The 12,732-nt window shown below is 42.7% G+C and overlaps 1 protein-coding gene across 3 annotated transcripts in view; it reads left to right on the top strand.

The window, feature by feature from the left end:
• Window positions 1-1,398: 1,398 nt before the first annotated feature.
• The window catches only part of RAB8B (RAB8B, member RAS oncogene family), a 70,321-nt gene continuing 58,987 nt past the window's right edge, over window positions 1,399-12,732 (top strand). For 2 of the 3 annotated variants that reach the window (XM_069596259.1, XM_069596258.1), the window contains exon 1: window positions 1,399-3,192. In XM_069596259.1, coding sequence (XP_069452360.1) covers window positions 3,069-3,192 — 124 coding nt within the window. In that variant the 5' untranslated portion in view covers window positions 1,399-3,068. The remainder of the gene's footprint in view (window positions 3,193-12,732) is intronic. The other variant, XM_069596260.1, reaches the window with a different exon arrangement.

The following is a 12,732-nucleotide window of genomic DNA, read 5'->3' as shown; positions in this document are numbered from 1 at the left end:
AGTAGAGTACCATGATTCACAGCCACCAGTGGGGGAGGAGCAGCTTCCCAAAAGCAAGAAGGAAAAGAGTGCTGGCCTGACAAAAACCACAGAGGGTAAACTCCTTGGACAGCCAGATTTCTGTAAGTCAAGCTGCTGTGTAATATCAACCTTATCAAAAGCTTCAATAAACATTTACAGAATCAATTTGAAAGTGCTGGTCTGCCTAGTGTTCTGCAGTGACGTAGCATTTTACATTACTGGGCAACTGGCAAAAAAATGTATTGATGTGGTTCTCTTAGAACATAGCAACGTGCCACTTGGAGAAAGAAAAGAAAGTGGCAGCCAGCAACCTATCACCTGTGGAACCTTCAGCTCTATAAATACACTTCTTGTCCAGGCTTTTGAGCAAAGTGCCTTGATTCAATAGCAGTTGCTACCATCCAAATCTGATCTCTAAGTAACATGTTACTTATACAAAATATGAAAATTCATAATTCACAAAAGGAAAAAAATTGGATACTTGTTGACGTAGTGTCATATATCAGAATGCTTGCATGGTTCAACAGTGGTGCATAGACTTACCAGCTAGAAAGTCCCAACATTATACACACTTGCTGATAGAGAAAAACCGAGGAAGTGAAAACAAGACAAAAAAATTAACAAAATTCCCCTAAGGAAACTTAGGGACTTTAAAATTCCTAACCCTAGCTTCTCTTATGAATTTAAGTTCTTTGCCACATCAGTGTGCTCTTATTCATACAGAGAGAGAATGCCAACAGTTGCATGCAGGTAGTGGAACTAAAAGTTACTTTAATCTACACATTTTATAAAAGAGGATTCCAGTGGTCTTAAAGATTTCCCTGTTCTTTTCCAGAATGAAGAGGAAGGTATAGAACTAAACTGTCCATATTTGTTCAGCACTGTGCTGTGCTATGCTGTGCTGTTGCTTCAGTCCTGTCTGGCTCTTTGTGACCCCATGGACTGTAGCTTGCCAGGCTCCTCTGTCCATGGGATTCTCCAGGCAAGAATACTGGAGTGGGTTGCCATGCCCTCCTCCAGGGCATCTTCCCAACCCATTGGTCAAACCTGTGTCTCTTATGTCTCCGGCATTAGCAGGTGGGTTCTTTACTACTAGTGCCACCTGGGAAGTCCTGTTCAGCCCCGGCTGAGGCCCAGTTCACAGGACTTGCCCAAGCACTCTGACTGGGGCAAGGAGGCTCAGCCTGTGCCAGAGGGCAGAATCTGTCCTCATTAGGGGATATAAACTGTGACTTTGACCTTCTTAGATCTGCTCCCATCAAGTGGACTCTAGAAATTAGACATTAGATTAGCAACAACCCTCTGGCTATTGTATGATCAATAAGTGTGTCAATGACACATTTCATTGTATTTGTTTTTTCCACATAGAAGGTGAAAGTAGTTACTAGGGCCAATTGAATTTGCTCCTCTTTCTTAACTCACAAGATTAAGAATGTAATATCGTTGGCATTGAATATGAAGTCACAGGGCATTCAACATGTGTTTTAGAAAAACCTGCTGTCTTCTTCAACCAACTGTCCAAGTTTTCTCCTTAGTCTACTAAAGGCTGAGTGCACTGGTTCTCTTAATAACCTTTAACCTCCCAGAAAGGTGTTTCTTTGGAGCGAAGAACCACAGACAGTGGTTCTCAAATATTTTGGCCTCAGGATCCTTTTATCCTCTTAAAAATTACTGAAGCCTCTAAAGAGCTTTTGTTCATATTTGACATATTAGAAATTAGAAGATAAAAGAGATGAGAGGCAGAGACACTCCTAGTGGACAGAGCTTTCGGTCCCAGACCTCCTTGGCTATTCACTTGCCCTTGTGATTTACCCGAGTCATTAAATCCCCTTCACTGGCTGGGTCTCTGCCCCTAGCTGCTGAAAGAGGCCTTAACAATACATCCTTGAAACAATTAAATAATAGTCTAAGACAATAAATGACAGGTTGGGTATAACAGAATGTCTCCTCTATTTGTTATCCATTAAAATGAGAGCCTACGGAGGGCTGAAGAAGGTAACCATCAACACTAACATTGCTACATTGCCTTAAGGATTTCAAAATAGGTTCACATTCAGTATCTCACTTAATTTTCCTACCATCCTATGAAACACCTGTTTTATACCCATTCTACAGATGAGAAAACTGAGGTGCAGAAAGCCTATGTGCTGTTAAGCAGCTGAGCCAAGACAAAATCCAAATCTTACCCTCCAGATTCCCACCGTCAGTTCCTGCCTCGAATGAATGCTTGCAGTTTTATCAGGCACATGCCTGACGCACAAGCCTCACAGATTCCAATTCCCAGATTTTTTTTGTCCATCCTCCTGCAGGAAGAGGGGAGCGGTCTGCACAGTAGATCCTTTAAAATACCCACTGTATTTAGCTCTGCTCTGGAGGTTTGAAGCAGAGAATAGGAGTGGATTCAAGTGAGAAAGGCAATCATTCTTTTCGAGCTCGGTAACTGAGAGGTTGAGGGAGGGGAGGGGGCTTAGATGCAGTGCTGGACAGGAACTGGAGGAGAAGCAAGCTAAGGCACTCTGCAGATAATCCACAGGCAGCGCCACGGCAGCATGAAGGAATGTAAGCATCTCAGCTCCGGGGCGCGGTGGAAGAGATGCGGGAACTGCGGACTCAGCCTCCAAGGTCCTGCATTTGAAAGGCGCCCGCACACAAAGAAACGGGGAAGTTAAGTTCCGGTAGCGCAACACGCAGAGTTGAAAGCCCGGCCTCCCTGCTAGCTCTAGAGGAAACGCCTAACGCCGGGTCACCCAGTTTAGAGAGTATCCTCTTTTATCCTCTGGGGCCGCGGGGACAGCCTGCCCAAGGCACGCCCGAAGCGCCTCACAAGAACTACAAGTCCCATAAAGCACTGGGGCGCCGGCGGTGATTACGAAACCCCCGTGGATTGGCCACGCGGGGCGGGGAGCGCAGGCCTTCTCCGGGGAACGGGGCGGGGGAAAGGGCGGGGCGAGCGGCGGCTCGGCGGGCACGCCCCCTCACCCGCGGCCCCCTCCCCGCCTCTCTCCGCCGCTCTTCTGGCTCCCCGGTCAGAGGGCCGGAGCGAGAAGATGGCGAAGACGTATGATTATCTGTTCAAGCTCTTGCTGATCGGCGACTCTGGGGTGGGCAAGACCTGCCTGCTATTCCGCTTTTCCGAAGACGCCTTCAACACCACCTTCATCTCCACCATCGGTGAGGGAGGGGTTGCGGCCGGGGACTGGGAGTGAGAAATGGGGGGCGGGTGCGAGGGCGCCGGGAGAGAGCGGTGGGAGGACTTGGGAGCCTCAGGGAGGGGACCCCGGGGACAGCTGGGCGGCGAGGGCAGTGGGAGAGGGTGAAGGCGTGAGAGAGAGAGAGGCAGTGAGGACGTGGGGCTGAGAGGGTTGAAAGGAGGAACTTGGGGGCAAAGGAAGAGGAGGAGGAAACAGAAGAACAAGGACTGGGGGTACTGGGGAAAGTGAGAGGGTTGGGGGTGTGACAGGGAGGGGGTCTTAGAGGGACAGAGTGGGGGAACACAGGAAAGCTCATAGAGAAAGAGAAGGGGATAGTGGGTGTGAAATGGATTAAAAGAGGAAGGAAATGGAAGGGGGAAACGAAGGGTTGGGGGAGTGGGAATGGGAGGTCCGGGGAGTAAAAGGACAGAGGACACAAGGGACAAGGTAGAGGAGAACCCAGGAATCCGAAAGGAATTCGGAGGAAAGAGTGATTGAGAGTTGAGAGATGAGAGGGACACTGGCTGCAAGAAGTCTGGTCAGAGACACCATGAGGAAGCTGTAGGAAAAGGTAGATGAGTTAAGGGGACCCAAGAACGAAATGCGGATACTTGGAAAAAGTAAAGGAGAGCTGGGTGTGAAATAGAAAGGAAAAGCAAAATATACAGTAAAGAGGTGGGGCAGAGAGGAGAGAAGATGGGAAAGGGAGAGAAAATGGAAAGTAGAACTTTCTCCAGTTACTGGAAGTATTGGTTACCATTTCTCTTTCTTTACTCCCTCTGGATCAAGTGCAGGAGAAAGAGCAAAAAGTGACTAATAATGAGATATTGTCTATGGAGCATTAAATTGTTCTGGGAGTGTTAATGGGCGTTGGGAGGGTTGGTGACTTTTGGAATGGTATGATCAGGAAAATATGGTTTACTATCTCCTGCAAAGCAGCACTTCTTAATTTTTAACATTATTAGCCTTGAAGGTTTAGTAATTCTCAGCTGGGAAGTTGATCTTACATTCGGCCTGCCTTTCTATGTATTTTCCTTTTAGTTTTAATTATTACTTGCTAAACGAATCAGAACATGCAGTGTACCCCCCAATTACTTTCAATTGATTCGGATTTTTCTGGTCTTGGTTGGGAGCTGTCCTTCCTACTTTTGGAGGACTCTGTGTTCAAGTAACAAAATCTCAGACTTAACCTAAACTGAAGAAGAGCAAATCAGAGCTGGTTTTAAGCTGCCTGTACAAGTGATCTTAACATCATAGCTGCAGTTAATTAAGCACCTTAAGAATCTTAGCTCTTGGTTGTCTGGGTGATGTTGTGGCTTCTCATAGCAGCTCACTTAAGCATCTTCCAAATGGTTCGTATAGCATATTTCACCATGAATTGCTGGGATTTTTAGGGGGGCTAGTACTATGGAAATGAGTTATGTTTTAAGGATAATTTATCACTTATAAAAGAAGAGTATCGGGGTATAGAGAGCTGTTCAGTGAAGCACTGGGAAAAGCTATGGTTTGTTTGTTCTGGCATTTTTCATATGGATTGAGTGGTCTGAAACCTCCTGGGTGTTATGATGTCTGGGCTTAGGGAAGTTTGAGTTGCAAGTTCTTGGCAGTCATTTGTGAGTGGGACTTTTTCTTTTCTGAGGAAGCAGATTTTAAATGTCATGTCTCAAGTGTATTCTTAAGAGATTTGATGGGAGCTGTTGTAGCCACCAAAAGGCGTTAATTTTTGATGCTGGTAATCATGTCAAAACCCCAAATCACCGTTTTTCATTGTTGAGTGCACACTGAAGTCCAGAAGGTAAAGGACAGTCAAACGGGTCGCCTTTTATCCATTCTCTGTGTGAGCCTCCCAGAAGTATTCTCCTGCATCGAAAGTGACTAAATCTCACTGAGGCTGTTTCTGTTAGGCTCCTTAAATGACTTTTGCTTGTTTGTAACAGTTTTATTAGTTTCCTCTTTTTTAGTCTTAATTTTTGTCCCACTTTGTCTGTGAGAGTGTCTGCTTCCTTTTACAATTGTAGCTTTGAAAAATTACTTTTTATTCTGAAGGAGTAAAATCTTTCTTGCATGAATTTTTTTTTTTAAATGATTGAAATTCTGTTTTGTGGAGGATTGCAGGAAAGTGAGCATCCTGAAAAAGTTTAGACCTGGAGGGAGGCGTTAAAGGGGGGTGAATCTCATGTATGATGTTGGCCTTTGCATTTTCTATGGAGTAGATGTGGTAAAAAGAGGCTCTGAGCTGTGTCTTCAGTTGACATGGAGGAGGGGAAATCCCATGCCTCTTTTTTAGCCCCAAGAGCTCTGACAGGAAGTGGTAGCCCAGAGCCTTCAAACAGCACAAAAAAATGTTACCTGCAACCTAATGCTTTGGAGTTTAAGTTAAGTTAGGAAAACAAGGTGAATGTTAACTTCATTCTAGTGAAATGTTCCACACTCATTGACCACAAACATAGGCTTGAAGTGTCTGCATCTCTAGCAGAAATATCCATGCCCCCAACCTTCACCCCCGTTTCCAGGCGGTCTGAAGGAAGCGTTGGTGGTCCACCTCCTCCCAGTCACAATTATTTCTTGAGGCATCTCAGCATGGAAGTTTCCAGGGCTTCTCTGACTGGGTTTGGAAAGATTTGCCACGATTGCTGACAAAACTTGATAAGGTCTACGTCACAGGAAAGATCTATTTCTTAATACCTGGGGTTTGTGTGTGTGTGTGTGTTGTGTGTTTCAGGAGTTATATATATAAATATCTGTTTCTTCCCATGGAGTTACATTTACTGTCTTAATTTTGCTTTATTAAAATTTAGGTAGTTTTAGAAAAGGACATCTGCCACCTCTCGACCCTGATTTGATAGGGATTCTGTCTTCATGAAAGGAAGGAGACAGTCATTTTCATTACAGATGCAGTTGTCTCACAGATGGTTTCTTCTTTCATGTATGGAAGGTTCTGGTGTCTTCTCTGATATCCTGGCTCCCCTCATTTCCTTTCTGCTCTTGGGGGTGGTGGAGGGTATACTTCTTTCAACTGACTTGCTGGGAGTCTTCATGTATCGGTCAGATAATAGTTAACTATTGAGTAGAGATGTTTTATCCATTTGAAGTTATAGATTCAGTGCCTAGAACCAGCAACCAACTCTCATTCAATTCAGATGTTTAAGAACTGAAAAAGAAATTTTGATTGGCTCCTCAAGCCCCTTACATAATCATTGTTGTTGTTCAGTTTCTAAGTCATGTCGGACTCTTTGTGACTCCATGGATTGCGTAATCATTATTAATGGTTAATTAAATGTATGTAAAATGTGTCATGAAGACAACTAAGAAACAGTAATGCAATCTCTCTGAGTTATATTTCCTATGGGATGTGGGTACATTTTAATATTGATACGAAGGCAGAGGGACATCTTGGAATGGCCTGTACTGAACCTGGTGCCGGAAGAACAGAGAAAACCCGGCCCTGTCTTCTAACAGGACAGTCTCAGCTTCTTCCCTTTACTGTCTCTCCCCTGCCCAGCCCCCCTCTTCCTGTTAGGGTATTTCCTGAGTGGTTATATTATTTAGTATAGTCATAGTTGAACAGCATAAAGAGCCTTAGAAATTATCTACATGATGATTGTGCCCCAGTTTTATAAATAAGAAAACCAAGCTTAGGTTGATGCTGTCAAGATCATGCAGCTGATCAGATGCTTGTAGAAGCATCTCTAGTGAAACCTCAAACCCAAGTCTGGATTGCTTCTCATAGTTGAGCTGCTGCTGTTTCTTATCAGCATGATCACCGCTGTAAATTCAAATTACCATCTTTTCCAGGGAGGAATTCAGTTTTGCACATTTGCTTATATGTGAGGAAGGTTAAAGTGTTCCCATTTGGATCAGTTGTATCTCTTCAGGGAAACAGTAAATGCTAACAGGACAACTCAGAGTCCTGTAGAAGTTTATATGGGCTAACTCGGCATGTTTTAACTGTCCTTTGCCCTTTCTTTCTATGTCTGTTGTTTCAGGTTAGGGAATCAAAGTGCATCCTGCCATTAAAATTCCTTCCATGTGCAAAGTAACTAATGACATTGTATTAATAGTGTGCTGGTAATTGCAGCCTAGTTCCATCAGAGCACATTTAGACAATTTACTCCCTGGCATTTTTTTCTTGGATACGCTTTCTCTATGTCTAGGGGTTGGTCGCCTATAGCCCACAGGCCAAATGTAGCCTCCTGCCTGTTTTTGTGCAGTCCACAAGCAAAGAATGGTTTTCACATTTTTAAAAGGTTATTAAAAACTAACACAAAAGAAGGAATATGAAGCAGACACCATATGTGTCCCACAAAGCTTAAAAATATTTACTAACTATTCTTTCACAGAAAGAGTTTGCCGACCCCAGCTTACAATTAAATAATGTTTTTGGTTGGTAGCAATTCAAAACTTTTGTCAAGACTTATTGACCGAAAAACAAACTTTGTCATATTTACATTTTTATCCAAGATGATATCAGCATTTGGCTGAGCATAATCCAGATATGTAGTACAAGTTGATTTTGATTTTCATCATTGTTTTGCTTGATTTCAACCTCTCAAACAAAAATATGCAAGGGCCAGGCAACTTCAGGGCTTCCCTGGTGGCTCAGACAGTAAAGAATCTGCCTGTAGTGTAGGAGATGCAGGTTCGATCCCTGGGTTGGGAAGATCCCCTGGAGAAGGGAATGGCCTCAGTCCAGTATTCTTGCCTGGAGAATTCCATGGGCAGAGGAAGGAGCCTGGCAGGCTTACAGTCCATGGGGTTGCAAAGAGTCAGACACAACTGAGTGAGGAACACTTTCAGGCAACTTCGAGTTGAACATTTTGTCCGTAAAACCTTAGTTTAACGTCATTGTGTTCTTTCAGAGTGTCAGTAGACTTCCCACCTTAGTGATAGCTTTGAAAATAACACTGTTTCAAGAGTGTAATACCTGATCATGAAGGGTTAAACTCGTCTCCTCAGTTATTGTTCTACTGAATGCAAAAAGCCATTCAACAAATTAAGGTAGGAAACTGAGTCTTGGACACAGACCTGGACATGTCTTAAGAATATGTGTACTTTAACAAAGAGCTTCGCCAGCTGTTCTGCATGGCAGCAAACCAGGGAGGAGGTTCTCTTGGCAACAGCACCAAAACTGTTTGGATCCTCTGAGAAATGCTGGAGGGAAATAGGTTTGGATATTGCCTAAGTGGAAAATGTCTGGTCTTTGAAGACAGGGAAAAATTTAGCAGTTGATATTTTAATGGAAGCTCATAACTGAATCTGAGAAAAAAACATGGAACCAGAACTAGGAGACCAGGGAGCTGCCAACACGGCCTAAGGCTGACTGGCTCTAGGTCAGGTCTGCCTGCCTGTACACAGGATGGTTCTGGAGATGAACTCTTGTGTGTGTTAGATTTGCTACATGGGAAAGATGTGCAGGAAAGAGTTTTCACAGTGCCGTGAGAAGAGGGTGGGAGTAGGGAATGGGGAACTAGATGTTAGATGGTAGCTATATAATACGGTATGCTATGCTATGGTCCATAGCTTCATATGGAGCTACTGAGATGTAAGTAGCCAGTGAAGTGGCTTGGTCGGTGTTTGGTGTTAGGAAGATTGCACAGTGAATTAAGAGCAATAGGTCTGGAGTCAAATTGGGGTTCATGTCGTGACATCTGCTATTCCTACTTCTGTCTTTAGTGAGCTGGTGCTCCTTCTTGGGCCTTAGTTCCTTCATCTATACTAGAGTATATTACTACTATGCAAACTTCTCAGGGATGTTTTGTGTTCCCTAGGGCAAGAATCAAATCTTACTCACTTTTTAAGTCTCCAAGGCCTCTATTAAACGACTGATCAACTGGATGGATGAATTATAAAGCACTGTGAGCCATACAGCATTGCTTGAATTTTAGTCATTATCTTTCATAGTATTCTAGATAATTAGATGATGTCAGAGATGAGATTAAAAGTGCTTAATTTGAATTCCTAACACTATTTCTCCCTCTATCAAATGCTGTCTTTCTATAATCAGTTTTAAAGGGATATTTTAGACTCTGAAAGATATATCACTTGTCTTTCAGTCTCCATAATAAGCTGTTTAACACCCTGCTTCCAACCCCCCACTAACATAAATACCAAATAGAAAATGAGTGAAATCACTGGGTTTGCTTTAGAAGAGCCATTTCAGCTTTGTCTCTGCCCATTAGCTGCAAACAATGCAACAGATGCCTGTTAACAGTTTCATGCCCAGTTTTAATTAGCAGATGGAGCTGTGTTTGTGTTTGTGTTCTGCCCAGCACTGGTTTGAGTGACAGCATAGTGAGTGGATTGGAACTGGGCTGGGCCTTTGGGTTGAATAAAGCCAAATGCTATTTTGAAAAAGATGAATATAAACATTTATTACATAGAACTGCTTGTGTATCTCAGTGGAACAGCTTCATGTCTAGAGGAAGACTAATGTTTGCAGTTATGTTTTCTGCTCTTACTATCCTTTAGTAATTACATAATATGGAAAAATACTGTTTTTTGGCTTAAATGAAGGGTTTTGGGGAGTCTTGAAACTGTCACCAAGTGGCTTTCTCTGAAGATTGGTTTCAGTATTTCGGTATAGTAGGTTGAGGACTGTGCAGAGCTGGGGTGAAATGGGCTTCAGCCTGAATGCCAGTGCTGAGTTGGTAGCTGCCTCCTGGCATGCTGTGTTGTATAGAGTCCTCAGGTCCTGTCTGAGCTCAGCAAGACCGAGGACTGTGACAAATTCCTGATGTGAGTCGTGGGCAGGGGATGGAGAGAGTGGGTGGCAACATCCTCCACATTTACTGTCTGTTTCTGCCCCCTGCCCCCCCCACCATGTTATAAAAGAAGCATTTCATTTATAGTTTTGCTCTGCCATGTATATTGATAGAGGATGTCACTGGGCACAGCCTGGCAAACTGTATCCTTGGAACTGATGAGTGTTTTTGGTTTTATTTTGTTTTTTACTGAAGTGAATAGGTAGTATTTGCTTTGCAATGTGTTGTGGCTAAATTTCAGTATTAAAATATTATCCGTTAGTGATTGCTGGATTTATTGTGTCTGGAGGTGTGTCCTTCTCCTTTGTTCACTTTTAAATTCTGGATTCTTCTTATTTTGCATTGAATTATAAAGAACCTTAAAGGAAATAGATGCCTGATTGTCTTCAGAGGAAGAAATGTCTGTGCTATTTTTTTAAGTTACTTAGTTACTCAGGACTTCCTTAGCGAAGCACATAGTGATGCAGACAACTCAGAAACAGTTCTTACAGCAGCCCTGTTCCTTGACTGTGACAAAGTATTTTCTTGCTGTCTTAATCTGTAGCATTCAGCATCAGTTTAATTACACACTCTGGTGTTTACCTGTTGCTGAACCTTTGGACATTTTCCACAGAGCTCTCATCTTCCTGGGCCCAGAATTTTAATTCTTGGCTCCCGGGAGGAAGTGTGAAAGCTCTGCATGTCCCCGCGTTAGTCAGATTAGGCTTACTGTCACCACGACAGGCTGGGTGACAGTGTTGCTTGCAGTCCCATGATGGCATTGCAGGACTTCAAAGCACTTAGCTCAGTAAGGTATGGAATTCTACCTCATCATGGTAAAAACCAACCACAAAGTCTTAAGCAATATGTAGTGTTTCACTGCTTTCTGCTGGCAAAGTTAGGACTGGCATGCTTTCCCCACTCCACATTGCAGTTTTGCATATTTGGGGGGAGAACTTGGCTAGTTATTTTAATAACTTATAGATACTTCCCTGATGTATAAAATAGGACAGTCTCTAACATACATGATCAAGTTTTGACATGAAATACAGGGTGATCTACTTAAAAGTTGAATTATAAGAGTTCATTTCTGGGGGACTTCCATGGTAGTCCAGTGGCTAAGACTCTGCTGTCCCAGTGCAGGGGGCCAGGGTTGAATCCCTGGTCAGGGAACTAGGTCTCACATGCCGCAACTACGGGGTCACATGCCCCAACTAAAGATCCTGCATGGGGCAACTAACAAAACAACCAGTGCAACGAAACAAATAAATAAATATTTTTTAAAAAACGTTCATTTCTGGGAATTCCTGGTTGTCCAGTGGTTAGGACTCCATACTTCCACTGCAGGGGGCACAGGTTTGATCCCTGATTGGGGAACTGTTAATAAGATCCCAGCATGGCGCCCCCAAAAAGTTCATTTCTTGTGACCCTATGCAATATTTTCTTAGCTGGAATAGGTATTGCAAAATATTCTAATCTCATACAAAAATCTATTACAAAAAAAAAGTGTGTACATTGTGAGATGTCAGTGACTGACCCTGCTGTAATTTGTTTGTTGCTTATGAATTTGGATGGGATAGCTGTTTATGGTTTTCAACAAGGAATTTTTTATCTTAAGGTCTCTGAATAAAATCTTGAGATGGCATGGAAAACAGTTCTTTATTGACAGTTAACTATTCCATTTTTGAGATGATTCAGACCGCTTTCTCATTTCACTCTCCATTAACATGTCAACCCTATCAGGATTTGGGGAGAGGGGTCTGAATAGGGGAGAGAAGGATGATAACAGCATTCTACCCTCCTCCTATATCAGTTTCTTTGGCTACTTGTTCAGCCTCTTTTGCTTTTGTAAATTGGAGTAAATTGTTGGCTGAGAAGTGAGAAACTTCTGCCTAAAATATGGTGACTTTTGACTGCATTGCTTTCTTATAGTGTTTAAAACTAAATAATTAAAAAAATCATGATTTCCCCACTTCACATTGCAATTTTGTATATTTGGGGGGAGAACTTGGAGGTAGTTATTTTAATAATTCATAGATACTTTCCTGATGTGTAAAGTAGTAGGACAGTTTCTAACATACATGAAATATAAGGTGTTCTACTTAAAAGCTGAATTATAAGAGTTCATTTCTGGAGGACTTCCCTGGTGGTCCAGTGGCTAAGACTCTGCTCTCCCAGTGCAGGGGGCCAGGGTTCAATCCCTGGCCAGGGAGCTAGGTGCTTGTCTCAGTCATAACCCGTGATGAACAGATTAGGACTTTGTCCACAAGCAAAATCATTTGAGTAAGTGCATTTCTTTTGTCTACTTACTATTGTTTTGAAAAGTTCCAGTCTTATAGAAGCATTAAAATGTATGAAACAAGTAAAATAATTTCTTTTACATCCACAAAATTCCATAACAATAAAATGTAAAAACATATATATATATAAATTCAGAGGTGTGTCTCTGTCTTAGCTCTTCAGCCTTCAATTTGGATAAACACCATTCTATTTTATTTTATGTTGGGATCTCATTAATACGATTTACCACATATACAGTGCTCTGAAAAACAGTGTTGCATGTTTCCAGTCAGTGGCGGTGCAGGTCCTTCCTAAGGACATTAGCCTGGGTCTGTTTTCTCATTGAGAAAGGAAAGTTCAGGCTTCAGGGGTCTTGAGAATCTCTCTGGCTGCAGCGTTCTGTGAGTCTATGAAATCAGGTAGTATCTGTAAAGAAAAAAGAATTTGTCCTTAGTTAATGATTGTAGGGAAGTTGGGTCAGGAAGATCCCCTGGAGAAGG

The sequence above is a fragment of the Ovis canadensis genome, chromosome 7, assembly GCF_042477335.2.
Source record: "Ovis canadensis isolate MfBH-ARS-UI-01 breed Bighorn chromosome 7, ARS-UI_OviCan_v2, whole genome shotgun sequence".
Classification (NCBI taxonomy): Eukaryota; Metazoa; Chordata; class Mammalia; order Artiodactyla; family Bovidae; genus Ovis; species Ovis canadensis.
The sequence above is the reverse complement of the archived record's forward strand: the minus strand, read 5'-3'. Positions and strand labels throughout refer to the sequence as shown.